This window comes from Equus przewalskii, chromosome 29, assembly GCF_037783145.1.
Source record: "Equus przewalskii isolate Varuska chromosome 29, EquPr2, whole genome shotgun sequence".
Taxonomy (NCBI): Eukaryota; Metazoa; Chordata; class Mammalia; order Perissodactyla; family Equidae; genus Equus; species Equus przewalskii.
Genome location: NC_091859.1, coordinates 18,983,250 through 19,003,228, shown reverse-complemented (window position 1 = coordinate 19,003,228; position 19,979 = coordinate 18,983,250). Strand labels below are relative to the sequence as shown.

Here is a 19,979-nt window from a genome sequence, read left to right as displayed (position 1 = left end):
GTAAACCCAATTTATTTTTACTAGTAACTTATCTATAATTAGTTTTAATATTTAGTAGTCTCAGTCTCTTACTGACTTGGCTTTTTTTTTTTCTGACTTGGCTGCTTTTGAGGGGTAAATTACTTTCATGTATCTATTAATAACTGGTAACTAAGTTTTAGAGTTTCGAAAGTGACTATATGAAAGCTTAGCATAGATAGAGATTGGAAATATGTTTGACTTTAAACACGCTGTTAAGTTAGCCAGTTTAGGGCCGACATGAATCACGGGATGAGAATTTTGGAGCTAGAAGGACACATGATCTTGTACTAGTCCTCTAATTTATAAGTGAAGAAGTTGGGATTAGAGAAATTAAGTGTCTTGATGGGTATTACAGAGATGACCAAGAAACATTTTAGATGGTAGAGAGAATATTGAATTGGGACCTGGGAAGCCTAAGTTTTAGTTGCAACTCTAACATTAGATAGTAGAGTGATGTCAGGTAAGCTGGTTATGCTTTCTAGGGCTTAGTGTCTTTATCTGCAAAGTGATGCAATTGGAACATGATTTCTGAGATGCTTCCCAGCTTTTAAATTTTGATTCTAGGTCTCTTTTGGGAGAGATGCACTTAATAATAATATAAGTGCCAAATGCCAGGCACTGATTTAAACATTTTACATTTGTCATTTCATTTAGTCGTCACAACAGTTCTGTGAGGCTGCCATCATTAGTGCCACTTTACAAATGGGAGTTTGGGGCTTAAGTAAATTTGCAAAGCTTCTAAGTGGGTAAACTGGAAGTTGAATGCAGTTCGATTGTGTGACTCCAACTTCTGTTTTCTGAATCACTGTTCCTAAATTTAGGTAGAGTTTTGTCTTTGGAACACTTGACAGGCCCTCCTGAAAACAGGAGCCAATTGCATTTAGATAGATTTCTGCTTCTGACCCATTCTCTGGCAGGGTACAGTATTGTGTGCTGGCGGGTTAGGCAGGGAAGACTTAGGATGCGGAAGTACATTATATGCTGGTGCTTGGGAAGTTTTGGAGAGGGCTGGGATCAGATGCAATAAGGGGGATAGCCTCTTGGAGGCCACTTTGAAAGACAAATTGAAGAGGAATTGCACTCAGTTCAGCATTAACAGTTTAACGACATGAGTGACTGCTCATTAAAGTTGTAGATGGCTCTAGGTTAGGTGGAATTGCTCACATTTCAGAAAATAAGAATTGTTCACAGCTGAAAGCTGATAAAAATGAGTTAGGGTTAAATGTAGTGTATTTGTAAAGAAGTTAGGATATATTTGTAAAGAAGTTTACTCTTGTGCCTGGTTTTGTGATGGATAGAAAAGTGTCTGTGGAGTTATATGGTCCTATAAGTTTTCCAGGTCTGGGTCGTATTATGGTGAAAGTCTGAGTAAGCCTTCTACTTCAGGGTTTGGTATTGATCAGGATAATTTCTGTTTTAAGAAGATGGTGGAGAAATGAGAAAGAACTCTGAGGACCAAAAAAAAAAAGTAATAAGCAAAAATGAATTATGAGAGAAGTTTAAAGGTGTTAGAGTTATAATGGAGATTAGAATGAAGGGTATTAGTGACCGTTCAAGGTTGAAGATTTAAAGCAAGCAGGAAAAAACTTGAGACATTTTATGTGAAGTTTGAGGCTGACACCTAGGAGTTAGGTTTAGGAGTATAGAGGTATAAAATGAAAAGTGGAAGGTCTTTTCCCCAGTAGTCATTGCTGATAGTTTCTTGTGTATTTTTCCACAATTTTTGATGCACGTATCCGTTAACATTATACAAATATGATCCTGTTCTTCATATGAATTTGAATTTTTTTTCACTTAACATAGTTTGGAGATCTTTCAGCATAGGCACTTTCAGAACTACCTCTTTTATTTGTTTTTAATAACTACATTATATTCTATTGTATGGATTATTTAATGTAACTAGTCTCCTGTTGAAGGGCAGTTTATTTCCAGTTTTGTGGTTATAAACAACATTGCAGTGAACATGTACATATATAGGGGATACTTTTGTCTTCTGGGTAATTTTCTGGCAGTGAGTCAGAGAGTATGTAGGTTTTCTGTATTTAGTTACACTCCCGGAAACAATGTTTGAGAGTGTTCATTTTTTTTCAACAGCAGTGAGTATTGTCGAAGAATGAAAACATCTTGATTTTACTCAAATAGCCTGAAAACCAGATTGGCAGTTGTCATTTAGTCTTCCAGTTTCTTGTTTTTAACTTAAAAAGTTAAAAAAGAAAAGATACAAAATAGAATGATGTAAATCTTGGAGTAGTTACATTGTTCCTTTTTTAAGGTGGGAGAACTATTGTGTGTCAGTTAAATTCAGATGGACAGTTTTATTGTGTCCTTACTAGGAATTGTGGTGAATACCTCGCTCTGTACAGGGCTCCCATCTTCACAAAGGTTCCTTTTCTCTTTTGTGAAGAAGATACAACATTGCATCTACCGTGTATAATTGTATGTATTGCTGCATAATAAACCATCCCCAAACTTTGGCTTTGACTTAAAATAAGCACCATTTTATTTGCTCTACATTCTGTGGATGAGCAGTTTGGGCTAGGCTTATCTGAGTGGTGGTTCTGCTGGTCTCTCTTGGAGTTACTTATCCAACTGGGATTATCTGCCTCTCTGATTGGGGTGGATAGTCTAAGGTGGCCTCACTGAGATTGCTGATTATATTCAGTTAGCCACAGGGCTTATAAGGTGGCAGAACATTTCAAGCAAGAAGAGAGCAAATCCCATTGTGCAAGCACTGTTCAAACACAAGTCTCTGCTTGTATCTCGTTTGCTGCTCAACCATCAGCCAAGGCAAGTCTCGTGGCCAGCCTAGAGTCCATGTGGGAGAGGCTTACACAAGAGAATTACAAGGACATTGAAACATAGGCGTGATTCATTGAGCGTCATTGCTCTAGCAATCTACCACAGATACCACTTTCTTCTTCCTTGTGTTATGAGTAAGTTTTACAAGAGAAATATAAATAAGAGACATCGTAGAATTTGAAGGACAAAGATTTCTTAACTGATGGGGAAGATTCAGGAAAGGTTTTATGATGTCATTTAAGTTGGAAAGACTGATTTCATCAACAGTTGCAAAATGGTGATTTTGTAAGTCTTTCATTCCTTCTACATACGTTATCTGGCATTTTTCTGTAAAGAACTTTTCAGCATCAACCAGGGCTATTTTATTACCATGAATTTCAGTGCATACTGGAAAGGCAGGATAAATGCTCAGTTCTTTTCTTTTAATTACTAATTGTCTCAATAAGAGTTGATACACTACTCTAGTAGTGATCAGTGAGGCTTGCTTATTTGTCTTTTGACTTTCGAGAGAACTTTTGGACTTTTTTGTATATTTTATGAAGTCATGGATTTATATATATTTAGTGGGTTTCAATCAGTTGGAGTAAGTGTGATTTTTTGATGTGCAAGTTGTCCCAAGTTTAGCTAGTAGAAGTGCCTTCAGGGTAATTTACATCATTTGAGGGGACCCTATTAATGTTTGATAGCTTCTTTGCTTTTTGGCACAACAATATGTCCCGGGTTCAGCTTGTAAAATTTCTCCCCCAGGCTAGAATCGGCCATTTCTCCAAAAAGTCCTGGTTGTGTTACTGAACCAAAAGTGGGTTTACCTCCTCACCACTTAAAATCAGACTCTCAACCAGAAGTTGTCGTCACACAAAGTAGAACTTATTTGCAACAAATAGGAGGCCACGAGGAATCATTTCCAAAGTCGTGACTGTCCCCAAACACAGGAAAGCCAGGGGCATTTTATTTTGGATGGGTAATGAATATTCAAAAGAGAGAGGTGGGCATTTTCTTGCACGGGCTTGGTTGGAAAACATGCTTCCACAAACACTGCCAGGGATGATGATAAGGCCTGAGCTCCTCCCAGGGAGTACCTCTTAGCATTGAAAATGAGGCAGAGATCTCAGGCGTGCTCTTGTGGTGGGGCTTGTCTGGTTCAGGGTAGTTGGTGATTGTATCTGTTAAAAAGTTAAATGCTTCCATATCACCCTTGAGTTCCTTGGGGCAATTAGTCCATGATGGTTCTTTTTGGTGGGGAGTGTTATTGAGCTATCACTGTCTGGACGCACAGAGTGCTTCTGGCTTGTCATTGCTTTTAAGCTTTTAAGTGATAGGAACTAGGATACATATGTACATATAAATATATATTTAAAAAGCAAAACAAAATGAGTTCAAATGTAAGATTATAAAGTGGTTTTTGGTTCTTTAAGTTCGTATTTTTTATCTTATACCAAATACCTTGGTTCTGAACATTAACATAATTATTTTTCTTAAAAATATACATAAAATAGCTTTAACATAGTAGTACTAGTGTTACTGTTAATTAGATTACCGAATGAATTTTACTATTTTTTTTTAACCAATTCTTTTTGTCCTATACTATGTCTCACTTAAGACTATGTAGTCCGAACACTGTGTTCTTAAATCACTTGAAATAATTATTTTTTCTGTATGGCTGTACCATCAACTTGAGATTCAGTTAGGTTTTTAAAAAATTTTTAAAAGTGTGATAAAATTTATACTATTTTAAAGTGTACAATTCAGTAACATTATGTACGTTCATATTGTTGTGCAACCATCACAACTGTCTATCTCCAGAACACTTTCATCTTCCTAAACTGAAACTCTGTACCATTAACCAGTCACTCCCAATTCCTCCACCCCCTATCCTCTGGTAACCACTAGTGGTAACCGCTATTCTACTTTCTGTCTCTATAAATTTGACTATTCTAGGTTCCTCAGACAGGTGGAGTTGTACACATTGGTCCTTTTGTGTCTGGCTTATTTCACTTAGCATTGTGCTTCCTAAGGTTCATCCTTGTAGCATGTTAGAATTTCCTTCCTTTTAAAGGCTGAATAATCCACTGTATGTGTATACCACATTTTGTTTATCCATTCAACCATTCATGGACATTTGGGTTGTTTCCACTTTTTAGCTATTGTGAATAATGCTGCTGTGAACGTTGGTGTACAAATATCTATTCAAGTTCAGTTAGATTTTAACTGAGGTTTTTAATAAATGAAGATTATTATTAATTAAGCTAGAGAACATAGGAGGAAAAGAAACTTTTTCCTAGGGATGGTAAAGGGTTGAGATAAATGAAGGGTTTGATTTTGGATATGATTCTTTTGAGATGCATTGGGAGATCAATTAGAAAGCAACTGGAAATGTGGGTATAGAGGTATAGAGTGTTAAATTAGGTCTCAGTTTTATAGTCCAGGTGAGAGATGATGGCACCTTGAGCTAAGATAATGGCAAAGGAGAAAGAGAAAGAATAGATTGAAAATTTGTGTGGGTGGTTGAATAAGTTGGCGATTGATGTGGCTGGGAAGGGTAAAGAGAGGAGTGAAGGGTAATGTTTGGATTTAGGTGAGATGGGTGGGTGATGTTTCTGTAATCTGAGGTGGAGACTGCAGATGGGTGAAGGGTTTGTGAGAAAAGATAATGAATTTGGTTTTGAATAAACTGACTTTGGGGTGCTTTGGAGGGATTCAGGTAGAGATATTCAGCAGGACAGGAGAATATGATTTGAAGTTCAGCCAGTTCTAGATTAGATTTAGGGTTTTAGTATCATCAGCATTGGAGGTAATTAAAATTAAGGCAGTAAATGAGCTCACTAGGGAGTGTACGGAAGCTGAGAGATTGAGCTGGAAACTCCCTGGGAAGCTCTGGAATGCTTTCCATGAAAGTAAAATTTTTTTTCCCTGTGAAATAGTACTTGTCATGTGCAAATATACTTTTTCACTTCATCTGTCTATGGTAAGTTCTTAGCTCTTAATATTAGGAAAGGGGTCATGAGGGCGCTAAGAAATCTTTGGTTATCCGTTTACAGTACCAGGATCAGGTAACGTGTTTAAAGCACCCTTCTCAAGGTCTGCATATAGTAGATGGCTCTTCAGACTTATTGAATTTCTGAAAATCTTCCTGGTTGGGTTTTCTTGTGGGCTAGGGGTGAAACAGAGTAACAAAATCAGTGCTGAAAGTTACATTTTGTAAGAAGTCCTTATAGATGTCTTATAAATCCCCAAGGTTTTGAGGTTATGTGTTATTTAATTTCTAATACTTGTATTCTTTCTAGTTTCAGAAATAATTTTGCTAAGTATAAGGTGTGTATAGTAAACCCTATAACAAGGGTTTTTTGTTTTTTGGTTTTTTTTTAAAGATTGGCGCCTGAGCTAATAACTGTTGCCAATCTTCTTCTTCTTCTTTTTTTCTTTTTCCTTTTCTGCTTTTTCTCTCTAAATCCCAGTACATAGTTGTATACTGTAGTTGTGGGTTCTTCTAGTTGTGGCATATGGGACGCCGCCTCAACACGGCCTGAGCAGCGCTGCCATGTCCGTGCCCAGGATCCAAACCAGCGAAACCTTGGGCCACTGAAGCAGGGTGTGCGAACTTAACCACTCGGCCTTGGGGCCGGCCCTACAACAATGTTTTTTTCAAGGACTTTTATAAAAGCAAAAATTTGTTTTTAGTCAACTCACCTTTTTCTGGGAATTAGTCGCTTATTAACTGAGCTTTTGCTGCCTTGCCTTGTTTCCTGTCTAGTTTCAGCTAGAGCAGTGTGGGTTGTGCATTTGCCTGTTAAGGGTTTGTTCTCTCTCTTCTGTGTGCAAAGACTGTTCTGGTTATCACTTTAGTCGGTTTTTGTGCTTTGCTGGTACATAAAATTTAGAGATGAGGTTTTTTATTTTTACTAGCAATTAAGTTGTGAAACTGATTGAAGAGTTATTTTCTGAATGAGGTTTTTCTCTTCCTACTTGATCTTCTCTAGAGTGAAGTCATATATAGAGTTGGGAGGGGTGGGGAGAGTATGTTGAGAGTTTGGAAGCTCTGACTGAGTATATCACCAGATATTAGAAAAACTTTTGTTATTCATCTATTAAAATAGGTGTTGCTTTTTTTGGTTTGTTTTTGATGAGGAAGATTGCCCCTGAGCTAAGATCTATTGCCAATCTTCCTCTTTTTTTTTTCGCCCCAAAGCCCCAGTACATAGTTGTAAGTCATTCTGGTTCTTCCATGTGGGATGCTACCACAGCGTGGCTTGATGAGCTGTGTGTAGGTCTGTGCCCAGGATCCAAACTGGCGAACCCTGGGCTGCTGAAGCAGAGCTTGTGAACTTAACCACGAGGCCACTGGGCTGGCCCCCAAGAGTTGTTCCTTATATGCTACAAGGTATATTTTTGTTTCTGTTTTTCTTTGCTATTAGATTAAGACTTTTAGTCACAATTGGAAGACACAGATATCGGTTGCTTTGGATTACAGTAGTGCACTTGTGATTCTCACATGTAGATCATTTAAATTGTATTCAGTAAACAAGTAGTCTGTAGTAGATCAGATATAGTTTTCAAAGAAACTTCATGTTGTTACAACTTCTTTGATAGTGAGACTTCCTTTCAAGGTATTGCTAAAGTAAACAATGATAACATTTTTTTTTGCCCAGTGAAGTGCTGTTCTTCCTTCAAAGACTTGTATTTGATTCTTTGATAGCAGTTTTTGCAGAGATTAATGCTGCTTTATACTAATCTTATAGCTGTTGTTAGTAGGACTCTGTTTTTATATTACCAACAAGCTAGGGTGGCCTATATATTGCAGGCATCTGTTCTTATTGGAATACTTTGAATACCATATAAACATTTTTCCCCCTGTAATTTTTAATGTTGATTTGTTTGGCTGAAGCCACTAAGCATTAATGATAGGTGTTTGATAACTGCAATTATCTGGATCTTTTTGCAAGCCCCAATTTTTTTTGTTTTATTTTAAAAAAATCTGAGAAATTTAAAAAGTAATGTGGCCACACTAATGAAAAATTTTTGTGGGGGGTAGGTGGGTGGTTAACAAAATCACCAACACAAATTTTATGCTTTTAATAACCTAGGGAAAAAATAGCAACAACAACAAAAATAGCCCTAACATAAAACTCATCAGTTTTATATGACCTTTCGCTCTGTGTTTATATTTTTACATAATTGAAGCCATAATATATCCAAACTTTGTACTTTGCCTCTCTTACCAATTCAGCATTATATTACATGCATTATCATTTTTCTATATAACCCTCACACTTGTCATTTGTAATTGTCAAGTTTGTTGAATGCGTATGTCACAATTTAGTTAATTATTTCTTTGTTTTGAACATTTAGATCGCTTATAATTTTTCACTTTTGTGAATAATGCTTTGCTTGGAATACCCATTCATCCTTGCCTAGAAAAGGTTTGATCAGACTTCAAGCCCAAATGCAGTGCTTGGTGGACTTTACAGCAAGGGGTAGTGGGCTTCCCCACTCTGAGTTCCCTCGTGGGCCTCGCTCTCTGTTACCTACCGTGGAGGGGACGTTTTGGTCCAGTTATCCTGTGAGAACCTGTTGCCTCTACCTGTTGTAGTTCCCAGAACTCTGTGTGTTTCTGTTTTATTTTTGGTCCACTGAGATTCTTTCTTTGATTTTGAGCATGGTTCTACTTTTTTAATGTTTAAAAAATTCTTATCTGTTGCTGATCTTTGATTGGAGCTGAGGCAGCTTGGTTTCTCTGTGAATAGCAAGTGCTACCTGGACTGGAGTTGTGGACAGTCTCTCTTTACCATGGCGTATTTCAGTGTTTTATATCTCCTACCCCATTCCACGTTACCAGTTTAACCTGTTTGATACCTGGGTGTGTGTGTGTGTGATAACTTTCCGTCAGACACATTTATTTTTCTTTACATACAGTGTTCTTATTTCTGCCCTGTCTGCGTGTGTGTGTGTGTGTGTGTGTGTGTGTGTATGATGAGAGGTTCATCTAGTTGGAATGATTGCCATTTTACTTAATTAAATTTAACTTTTCCTTCAAAGAATAAGTTTTTTTTTCAATTACCACAACTAGTGTTGATCTCTTCTTTCTCAGAATTCTACTTGCGTTCAGAACTCCTCCATTTAGGGTTTGATTTTTTTCAAGTTGTTTCCTACCTCTTTTTGTATACATTAGTTGGATTTCCCCAGCCAGGTTGTTGTCTGCCTGAAGGCATGGTCCTTGTTTGTCTTACATGCCTCATGCCCAGGGTTCTGTTTGTCATCCAGAGCCTTAATGCTAGGTACTTCATGGGAGACAAATAAATATCTATTGAAGAAACCATTAAACAAAATGAATGTGTTGTGCAATTTTTGGTTACTGTAAAAGATATCTAAATTTATGTAGTAATTTTTCTGAAAAAACACAATTTGGAGGTATTTATCTCCCTATCACTTTAAATTTTTAGCACAAATTATTCTAATCCCATTGTTTTTGCAAAGTAAAACTTTTGTAAATGGAAAACTTAGAATGCTTTCTGTTGTTTCTTCAAGGTCAGTGTTACTGTAATGGGACCTCTCATTGAAGTAATGGGATTTTGGTGGCCTGAGAACAGAGCAAGTTCTTAGAAATTTAGTAACAATCAGGGGGAATATGTTTAAAATATGGGCATTAAAAGCATCTTATGATGGTTTCCCTATTGTTTCTCCTTTTACTTCTCTTGCCTCTTGGGCTTTATTAGGTGTGTTTAACTAGGATTATTTTAGGCAAATTGGAGAAAGGATGTTTTTTGTGATGGTAATAAGATGGTGTAGATATTTCTTTGAATTGCTTGCTTCTTCTCAGGCAAGGTAAATCTCAGGTGAAAAGCCATCTGGACTCTAGAAAAGTAAAGGATACATAAATGGGGAAAATGTAGTTTTTGGGAGGTACAGCTTTTGTTTCCAGTGCTTTTGGGGATGAGGTCACTAGTTTTAAAAGCCATTCTGTGGGGCTGGCCTGGTGGTGTAGTGGTTGGGTTTGCATGCTCAGCTTCAGCTGCCCATTGTTCATGGGTTGGGATCATGGGCATGGACCTACACACCGCCCATCAGGCCATGCTGTGGTGGCGTCCCAGATACAAAACGGAGGAGCATTGGCACAGATGTTAGCTCAGGGACAATTGTCCTCAAGCAAAAAGAGGAGGATTGGCAGCAAACCATTGTGGTCTGAAGTTGTTGAAATGTCGAGTCAAAAATGAATTTCTGGTTTTATACAATTCTTTATATTAAGTATATAATTTAAAGACTTTTCTTTAACTTTTTCACCAGTTACTTTTTTGCCACATCCATGAGTGTATCGTTAAATCCAGATAGCTGGTTTTTATTTCTTTATAAATTCATGTCTGAAGTATACCATTTTGGGAAAGAATCTTACTTTGCTTTCTGGAGGAGAGTAGTTAATATAGTTAAAATGAGAATTTTATGGCCGTTAAATGAACACAGTAAAGACATACTCTGGGTAAGTTTAGAAATTTATATTTTGGGAAAAATATGATAGGAATATGGATCATTCAATTTGGAGAAGTCTGCTTATTTTTAATATCAGAAAGAGTTTTCAATGTAAAAGTAATTTAACTATGAATCTAAAATTCTGAAAAAATATAACAAAAACTGAAAAACTAAAGCCAAAACACCCATAATCTTGTCTTGCTACAGAAATTATTATTTACATTTTGGGATATTTCTTTTGAATCTCTTTTCTTATATAAACAATTTTTGTATGTGATTATAATCATAGAGTGTATGTGCTTCCACTTTCCTATGCAGTTTTTATAATCATTTTATGTGATGAATTTCAAAGTAGATGTAATTCATCCTTATTTGGCATTTATGTTGAGTATTTAGTAGTGATGTACAGGATGTTTGTGCATTGAGGCAAATGTATAATGAATTATTCTCAATTTGGGGTGCTTGAGGTGCATCTCAGTGGAGATGTCCAGAAGAGAAGCAGTATGGGTTACTAATTAAGAGCTGGAATGCTTGAGTTAACATCTTTACTTCCATTTATTAGCCATGTGACTTTGGGCAAGTTACTTAGTTTGTACACCTTGATTCTCTTGGGCAAAGTGAGAATAATGATAGCATCTACCATGAATGTTTTTTATAAGGATTATTGAGTCAGTCCTTGCACTCTGAATGTTTTTTGTTCAGTGTTTTAACTAGATTTCCACCTCCTTCAAGGTAGCACCTGCCTAACATGATGATGTTAGAAGATAAATGGTGCAGGAGGGAAAAAAAGACCTTTAATCCTCCAAACTGTACTTTGGTGATGGAATGTCAAGTATTGGAGACAGTGGTAATGATTGGTGTGGGTGGTAGGTGGATAGTTGGCTGGCTAATTTGGACTGTGTTGATCTTTTTAGCAGCCTTCAGAACATTGTAATTTAGTTGGTGTAGTAGAGAGAGCTATGCAACAGGAGTCAGAAGATCAGCATTCTAGTTCTGCTTCTTTCTAATTTTTGTGAACGGTACAGTCTTGAGAAGTCCCTTAGTTGCTTTGAATCTGTTTTCTCATCTACAGAGATAACATTTGCTCTGCCTTTCTCAGAAATGTCATTATGGTTAAATAAGATGTTCTGTGAAAGTGAGTTGATGACTGTAAAGTGCTATATACAAAAATAAGCTTTTTATTAATTTAAAAAGACTAAAAATGAGAGAATGCATATAGAGATTTTGCTACCGTATTAGGCACAGTCAGTCTTCAGTGAAGGACAGCTGCTAGTACTGTTGGTTATTATTGAGAAGACAGTCATTTTATGTGTAAGGCTAGCTGTGACTACTGTTACGGTTATTAAATAGTTTAGGAATATGTTGTTAATATTTGCTTTGATTTTTTTTTTCCCCTCCTGTTTGTGTTTCAGACTCCTGGGAGAGTGGGCTCTCAAGGTTCTGATTTAGATTCATCAGCAACTCCTATAAACACAGTGGATGTCAATAATGAAAGCTCCTCAGAGGTATGAAAATAAATTTGGCAATAAAATTCAATGTTATTTAAGGAAAAATAGCTAATATTTGGAGTAACGATTGGTAATTTAAGCTTTTGTAGGAAAAGTTTTCATAAGTCTCTTAACAAATTGGAATGCAACTTTTGAATCACACTTGTAGATATGTGCTAGTGCTTAGTTGATAGACTGAGAAAGTGCCTATTAAGACTGAAAAATAATATTGCCAATATGTGTTCAATGCTTATGTCATCTCTGAGGATTTAAAAATCTGTTTATGAAGAATTACCAGTTAATTAGTGTCTATTTATGTGTCTATACTGTCATGAACCACTGAGCTAATGAAAAATTAGGTTATCATGAGATGTATACATTATTTGTTGTCCTCATGTATGACTTTATAAGAACTTGTATCTTTGAGAGCTTATTAAAAATTAATGGAGAAAGTAAACAACTCTAAAAATGAAATAACTCAAAGTTTTTGAGAAGTCAGTCTTAGTAGTTGCTTTATTATTATTATTTTTAACAAACAGTATTTGCTTGTTATAGAAAAAGAAGGTAAAGAAAGAGAAGAACATAAAAACTACCCATAACACTGCCCCTTAGAGACTGACACATTCATATTCTGCTCTTTTTGTTAGTTTTCTCTTTCTGGGCCCAATTGTACGGTCTACCCCGTCCCCTTTTCTCTGGTCTCCCCTAACCCACCTCTTGGTCGGTGAGTCTGTCTTACATGTGTTTCTGGGTATGTCTCTTTCTATCCATTCGTCTCTCTGTTTTGTCGCTCTCTGACCAGCTGTCTCTTCATCTGGCTGTCTTCATGTATGTGTATATTAACTATAATACGATCTAACCAGAGCAAGAAGAAAAGTATCAGTTGAACTTTATTAAGATCAAGTTTAAGAAAATGTCTTTAGGAAAGATGTTCCAAACTGTGTTCATGACATGATGAGCTCAAAGTGCTCAGTAGTAACCCTGGAAAGGAACCTAGTAATAATTGTTGACCTCAGTTAGACCTAAAAAAAGAAAAAAATCTCTGATGGGTAGTGGGCAGTTCCTGGTAATCCTGCTACATTTTCTTATTGGGGTCATTTTCCTACTCTCTGAGATAATTGTACTCTCTTCCCTATCCTCAAATCTCCCATGTGTCTTACCCTATTCCCACCTTTTCTCAGTCACCTTCTATCTCATTGAGAAAATAGGAACCGTTAGATGAATCTCTTCATTTTGTCACCAAAGCTATACTTGCACCCGTTTTCTCTTTTTTACTTTAATACATGGAAGACAGGCCCCTTGTTCTGTTGAATTTTAATTCTTTCTCTTGTGCTCTGGATTTTATTCTCATTCTCAGCTTATCTTCTCTCCCTCCTGCCGCTTTAGTTTTTACGTGTCTTGCATTATTCTCGTTAGCATACAAATACTGCTCTAGCGGTGCCACTAACCTGGGACTCCCTTAAATTAAGTTTAGTGCTTGACATTCTTCAGATTATACAGTAGTGTAAATTTCAACTACTAACCTAATTGAGGGCTGTTCGTCATTATGAATTCTCAGGGGAAATTGTTTTTTCCATATGCCCAGTGCAAAGGTACACACTTGTCAAGGGTCTTGGTCAGTGTCTCTCTTTCTCTCTCACACAATCTCTTTCTCTCTCTCTCCCCCTCAGTCTCTCTCTCAGATTTGTTTCTCTTTTACCCTGAGGTGAGCTTCCTCTTTGAACAAAGTCTAAGTTTTCACACTGTGCCCTTAGCAGCCATGTAAATGGAATTTGAAATAACGTGGTCTTCAGGACTTTAAAGAAGTAGAAATAAAGCAGTAGCTTGCTTTGGTGCTCATTTGTGTCATATTTTATGTTTTATTGTATATAACATGTATAATATCATTTTAGTCAGTATGGATTATTATAACAACAGTACCATAGACTGAGTGACTTAAATAACAAACATTTTATTTCTCATAGTTCTGGAGGCGGAAACGTCCTAAAGCCTTCAAGATCAGGGGTCTGGCAGACTCTCTGTCTGGTGAGGGCTTGCTTCCTGGTTCATACATGGCTGTCCTCACGTGGTAGAAGGGTTAAGAGAGCTCTCTGTGGTGTCTTTTATAAGGGCACTAACCCTATTCGTGAGGGCTCCACTCTCATGGTCTAATCACCTCCCAAAGGCCCCACCTCCTAATACCATACATTGAGGGTTAGAATTTCAGCATGTGAATTTTGAGGGGGTACAGAAACATTCAGTCTATAACAAGTATAATACATAATGTAATGTCATTTTTTATATCACTTATTTGTTAATATCAGGACAGTTGTTCAGACTATTTAGTATACTATATTGCCAGAAGCACATGTCTTCGTTCATTCTTTCTTTCCAATCTGGCTTCCATCACCCAGTGAAACTACTCATTAACCACCTGTGTACTGCCAAATCTGATTTTTATTTAACTAGTCCTTTGGCTAGAGAGACCAGAGTTTTCTTGGGGAATTTTTTTAAGTGGCCACTGAAGTTTCCAGGTTGCCAACTTCTCCAGCATCTAATCTGGAATATACAAGGCAAAAAGAAAACCCACAGTACTCGCCACTGTGTCAGTCCTTGGGTCCTGAGATCCTTAGCTGGTCTGCCTTCTCTTTATCCTTCAGAGTCTTCAAATGTTTGTTTTATATATAGTGTCTAAGGATTTTAGCTGTGCTTAGCAGGAGGAATAGGGACAAGTATATCTATTCCATTTTGTCTGGAACTGGAAATTTGCCCATTTAAAAAGTTGGATTCTTTATCTTTTTATTATTAAACTGTGAAGTTCTTTATGTATACTGGGTACAAGTCCTTTGTCAGTGTATTGATTGCCTCCCTTTTACCCCATTGGTGTGGGAAGAATTCCTGCCCTAGGGTTATGGGGATGGCTGAATACATGATTAACCCGAAACTGGACAGATGAGCTCAACAGTAGTTTATTAGTCACACATACTCACAGTCCTGGGGAGGAGGACACTGCATGCCACATAGGGCCACACGAGGATTGCACTTGGGAACAAAATGAACCACCAGGGGCAGTGAGAGGCGGGCTGTATAGTATCAAGAGGGTGAGGTGTCCCTTGCTTCCTCCAGGAGGTTGTGATTGGCTCGTCTGAATGATTCCATGGGCTGGCAGGGAACTGAAACCTGCCACTCAGGGATGAATAGGTCTTGTGGTGGTTCCCTGTGAAAAGGTGGGTTGACTAGAGGACCTTGTCTGTGAGAGCAGAGTAGGGTGTGGAACTTGCAGGGAGGCCATTCGAAGCCCTCTCAGTTTCATCAGTTGTCAAGGCAGCAGATAATATTGGGACGTAGTTTTAGGTCTCATGCCACAGTCGGATATATGTGATATGGATATTTTCTCTCAGTCTGTGGCTTGCATTTCGTTTTGTTAATGGTGTCTTTTAGACAGAATAAGTTTTTAATTTTGGTGACGTCCAATTTGTCAGCTTTTTCTTTTATTGTTAGTGCTTTTTGGGTCCTTCTACAAAATTTTTTGTCTGCCCTGAGGTTGCAAAGACTTCTCTTATGCTTTCCTCTGATTTAAAAAAAGATCATTTTAGCATGTACATTTAAGTCTATGATTTATTTTAAATTCTTATGTATGGTATGAGATAATGGTTCAGGCTTATTTGTTTCATGTGGATATGGAAACCACATTTTCCATATGATTGTTTCAGTACCGTTTGTTGAAAATGTTACCTTTTCTCGTTGAATTACATTTTCACTTTTATGAGAAAGCAATTGGCCTTACATGTATGTTGTATTTCTGTGCTGTTTATTCTGTTTCATTGGTCTATATTTATGTCAATCCTGTCTTGATTTCTGCAGTCTCGTATTAAGTGTTGAAATCAGGTAGTATAAGTCTTCCAGTTTTGTTGCTCTTTTTCAAATTTGTTTTTACTCTTATGTTGTAGGTTTTTTGCATTTATCTGTAAGTTTTAGAAAAGTTGTTTTAGGATTTTGATTAGGATTACATATAAACTACAGATTGATTTGGGGGAGAGAGGCTATCTTACCAATACTGAATCTTCTAAATTGTGCACATGGTTTAAGTCCCATTTCTTTAATTTGACTCAGCTAGGTTTTGTAGTTTTCGTGTAGAAGTCTTATCCATCATAAATTGATTCCTTAGCAATGTTTTTCATGCTAATGGAAATAGTGTCGTTTCTAATTGTATTTTCCAATTGTTTGTTTCTGTGATACAGAAGTACAGTTAACTTTGTATACCTGTCTTTTATTTTACAACCTGACTAAATTCATGTATTCATTCTAATAGGTTTAGCTTTTTTGGGGGAGTGTATTAGGGTTCTCCAGAGAAACAGAACCAATAGGGTTCATATATATATGTTCTTAGCATAATGGATGGAGCATAGTAATCACACTCAGTAAATACTTTTTGAATGAATGAATAGCTGTATGTGGAAACTTACATTGAGGAAACCAGAGTAAAGTGAAATGCAGCATAAAGCTATCATGGCAAAAAAATGCAGTGATGCCTTCTTTTAAAGTAGTAGCATACTGTAGTTTTATTAGCACTTGGGACTGTGGTTACCTAGAAGACATCCCTTTCATCAGTTAAAAAAGAATGGATTCATGTTCTTCCTCACTTTCGTCTCTTGACTAATCTCTTTTAGGTGTTGTTAACAGAAGGAATAATGATACTAATGATAGCCAACCTTTATTGAATCTTTTCTTTGTACCAGGTGCTATGGTAAGCACTTCGCATGTATTATCTCATTTAATTCTCATGAGACCCATATGAAGTAGATGTTATTGTTACCTCGTTTAACAGATGAGCAAGTTGAAGGTCATATAAGCTGTGGAGAGTGGTGTGAATCCAGGATTCAAGCCCAAGCCTAGCTTTTAACTGCTACTTTCTCTTGCCTCCCCCTTTGGCACTTTGTTTGCAGCCTTCTCTCCTTCGTTGCTGTTATCCTAAGAGATGTTAGTTACTCGTGGAGCAGCCTAGCCTTCCATTTCTTAATGTTATCAGTGATCTTTATCACCTCTTTTCTAGCTACTCATGCTGTGGCAGTGTCTTTTACTTTATTATCAGGTAGAATAATTTCACCTGAAATGTTAAAATCGTATCCCCCATTCCTTACCATAGCTGTCTATCCCCTCAAAAACTTTATCGTATTCTCATTACTTGACTTCTTGACCTTGCTGAGTATTTCAGGATTTTAATTTCTGTCTTTTCTTCTAGTCTCTGCCGGCTTCATTTTCTTTCCTCTCTAACCTTACATTTAATGACAGTTAATATTTGTTGAGCACTTACAATGTCTTGGGCATTTGAGTCAGCATTTTATGTACTACACAATAACTCTAGGACAATAGGTTCTAATATCAGCCTTATTTTATAGGTGAGGAAACTGACACTTAGCAAAGTAAAGTGATTTCCTTAAGGTCATATAATCAACATAGATTTAGACTCAAATCCACATCTGTTTTTGACACCAAAACTCATGACATTATAACCTACTATCCTCCACCACTGTTCATTTTATTTACTTTCTTCCTGATGCTCTCAATTGCTCTATTCTCTTGTCCTTCTGCTATTCCTATCTGACAAAACCCCAAAGCGTAGATCAGTGTAACAGCCCACATTTTAAAATACAGATATTGTTAGGTGGAGGGAATTTGGAAGATGGTTTTAAAGTGATTTTATTTGGCTCTGAAAAGTAGAATGAAGGGTCACCTGCTAGGAACTATGGGTGTGGGCAGGAATGAGATCTCAGGCTAGTGGAGTATGGTGAAGACTAACAAATGGCTTTCAGTGTAAGAACTTTTTTGTTGAGAACTTTCTATCACATAAAGGTATTTGTTATTATAACTACCAATCATTTCTTGATCTAAAACAAAAGCTAACTTGCCGGTAATAGCTCTCAGATAACTAAAGGCAAAGTGTCATAAGCAAAAAAGAAGAAGAATATTCTAACTAAAGCAACTGGTTACTATAATAAAAAAAAATTGAACTGATGGGAATTTATAGCATAAGATGGGAACTAATTTTACATGTCCTACTTGGATAGATCTTTCACCTTTTGTGTAGTTACTACTTGAAAATTTCCCTTACTTATACTAAAAAATGATACACTAATTATTTTCCTGAATGTCTATTTTTGTTGTCTATATTTTGTTTTATAAATAACTTTTTATGTATATCCTCCTAAAAGTTGTTATTTCACAGGGTTTCATCTGTCCGTTATGTATGAAAAGATGTATAACTGCTATTGATTTGTCGGAGCATTACCAGAAAGTGCACCCTGAAAATGAATCAAGAGGACAGGAACTTCTTAATGACTCCAGTGTTACTGTGGGTCTTGTGTGTTTTGTTTTAGCAGCTTGGTTATGGGTTGCTCAAAATAGCTTTGTTTTTCCTTGCCTCGGTGTTGCTTAACTTTTGATGCTACAAGGGAATATGGATTGCTTTAATTATGCATGCTTTCAAGAAGGTTCAATAAGGAGAACAGGCTCTTGGGAAGTCAGCTTGGTTGCTCGTACTGTTTGCAGCTGTCTTTTTGTGAATCTGTAAATAAAAGTTTAAGTTAATATTTTTGCATATATTTTGCCATGAAATTTGAAATGCAAAGTGAATGATATTTTATTTCAACATTTGTAAGTTATTTCTTTATTTTTTAGTTAATGTTTTGTTAGTGAATGTATTTAAATGCGTTAGGTTAAGGTGCTTAACTCTTACATAAAAAGAGGACTTTGCATGAGAACTGTTACTGTCTTTACTTATTTGGGAAAATATACAGCATTAGAACCTGGATCTTCCACTATTTCAGTCTTTGTTTTGACTCCCCAGACCTGAGGGAGGTGACAGAATGACACACACTCCTCTCCCAAGTGTTTCTCTCTAGGCTGTGGGGCTGGTGCATGTCTAAGGCTGGGGATGGGAGCCAGTGAGGAGGGGAAGTGTTGTCCATGTTTAGGCTGGAAAAAGTTCCTCAGATGTTCCTGATATATCTCTTTCCTTTGAAAATCATTACAGTAGTCTAAACAAAGAGAAAGATAGCTTTTTTGGATTTTTTTTACAAATATTATAGAAGAATGAAACTTTTTGTACCAGGAAAGACAAATAATCAGACCAACTTTTTTTCTGTGAGGCAATTATGTATATAAGAAAATGATGTCATCAAACATTCATGTATTTAGCATGTTACTAGATTACCTCTTTTGTGCTAGGTATTTTGTTAGGTAAAGGAGATAAAAAGGTCAGTGAGATATGATGTCTATCCCAGGAAGTTTCTATGATAGATATTATTTGCAAAAAGAGTGCAAAGGCAAATTCAACTTGAGGGAACTCCAGAAAAACTTCCCTGGGCAACTATTAAACCAGACATTCTCTGGGATGATGGGGAAAATGGGTGCATATAGGAGGACACCAGTTAAACTAGTTGGAGCAGTGCAAGGAAGGATGGAGGCAGAGGAGAGTCTAGGAACTCTGCTTAGCATTTTACCACTTGTCTTCCTTCCAGAACATGGAGGTGAACTTTTCTTTTTTATGAGTTAGCCAAAATCAAAAATGACAATCTCACTTACCTATTACTTAAATAAGAACTTTCTTTTTAACTAAAAGGACACTTGCTACAACAGGGATACCATAAGCATCAAGTTCAAGTGAGTTCTTAGCTGCAGTAGTTCTGAGAAAGGATTACAGATAACTGAGTATTGTTTTTAATTTTAAGTAAACTCTGTGTGTGTGTTTGGAAGTTGGTGAGATATTTGGAATGATTAAGGGAAATAAATGTAGCTGGCTATTTTTAGGGTTCTGTTGTTTGCTAACAGTACTTTTTTGGAAGTTATCTAGCTAACAGCCTCAATCCCCTTGAAGGTAATTTAGAAAAAATAGAGAAAGAGTCTCTTAATATCCAGAATTAGTATCACAAAGTCCGTGAACTGAAGATCACGCCATCTATTCATGGGACACCTCTCATTCTGAGCTTATTTTACTTTTATTTTAAATGAGTTATATGATTTTAATAAACTTTTTCCCTTAATCTACTCCTCCCCTCCATATCAGGCTAGCATTGTTAGAAATAGCACATGAATAATTTTTAGAAATGATTGTTGAAAGACAAAACAGAGTGTAGGAAAAACTACAAAATGTGGGTACAGGAATTAAAGAGGCTTGCCAGAATTAATAGAGTCAAAGACACCCATTCAGTGATTAATATTTATGCCTGTGAGACA

At 36.7% G+C, this 19,979-nt stretch overlaps 1 protein-coding gene across 5 annotated transcripts in view; it reads left to right on the top strand.

Annotated features, from left to right (window-relative positions):
• Positions 1 to 19,979, top strand: part of EEA1 (early endosome antigen 1) — a 134,830-nt gene that overhangs the window by 14,249 nt on the left and 100,602 nt on the right. For 3 of the 5 annotated variants that reach the window (XM_070599478.1, XM_070599479.1, XM_070599477.1), the window contains exons 2-3: positions 11,691 to 11,783; positions 17,971 to 18,096. In XM_070599478.1, coding sequence (XP_070455579.1) covers positions 11,691 to 11,783; positions 17,971 to 18,096 — 219 coding nt within the window. The remainder of the gene's footprint in view (positions 1 to 11,690; positions 11,784 to 17,970; positions 18,097 to 19,979) is intronic. The other 2 variants (XM_070599481.1, XM_070599480.1) reach the window with 1 other exon arrangement.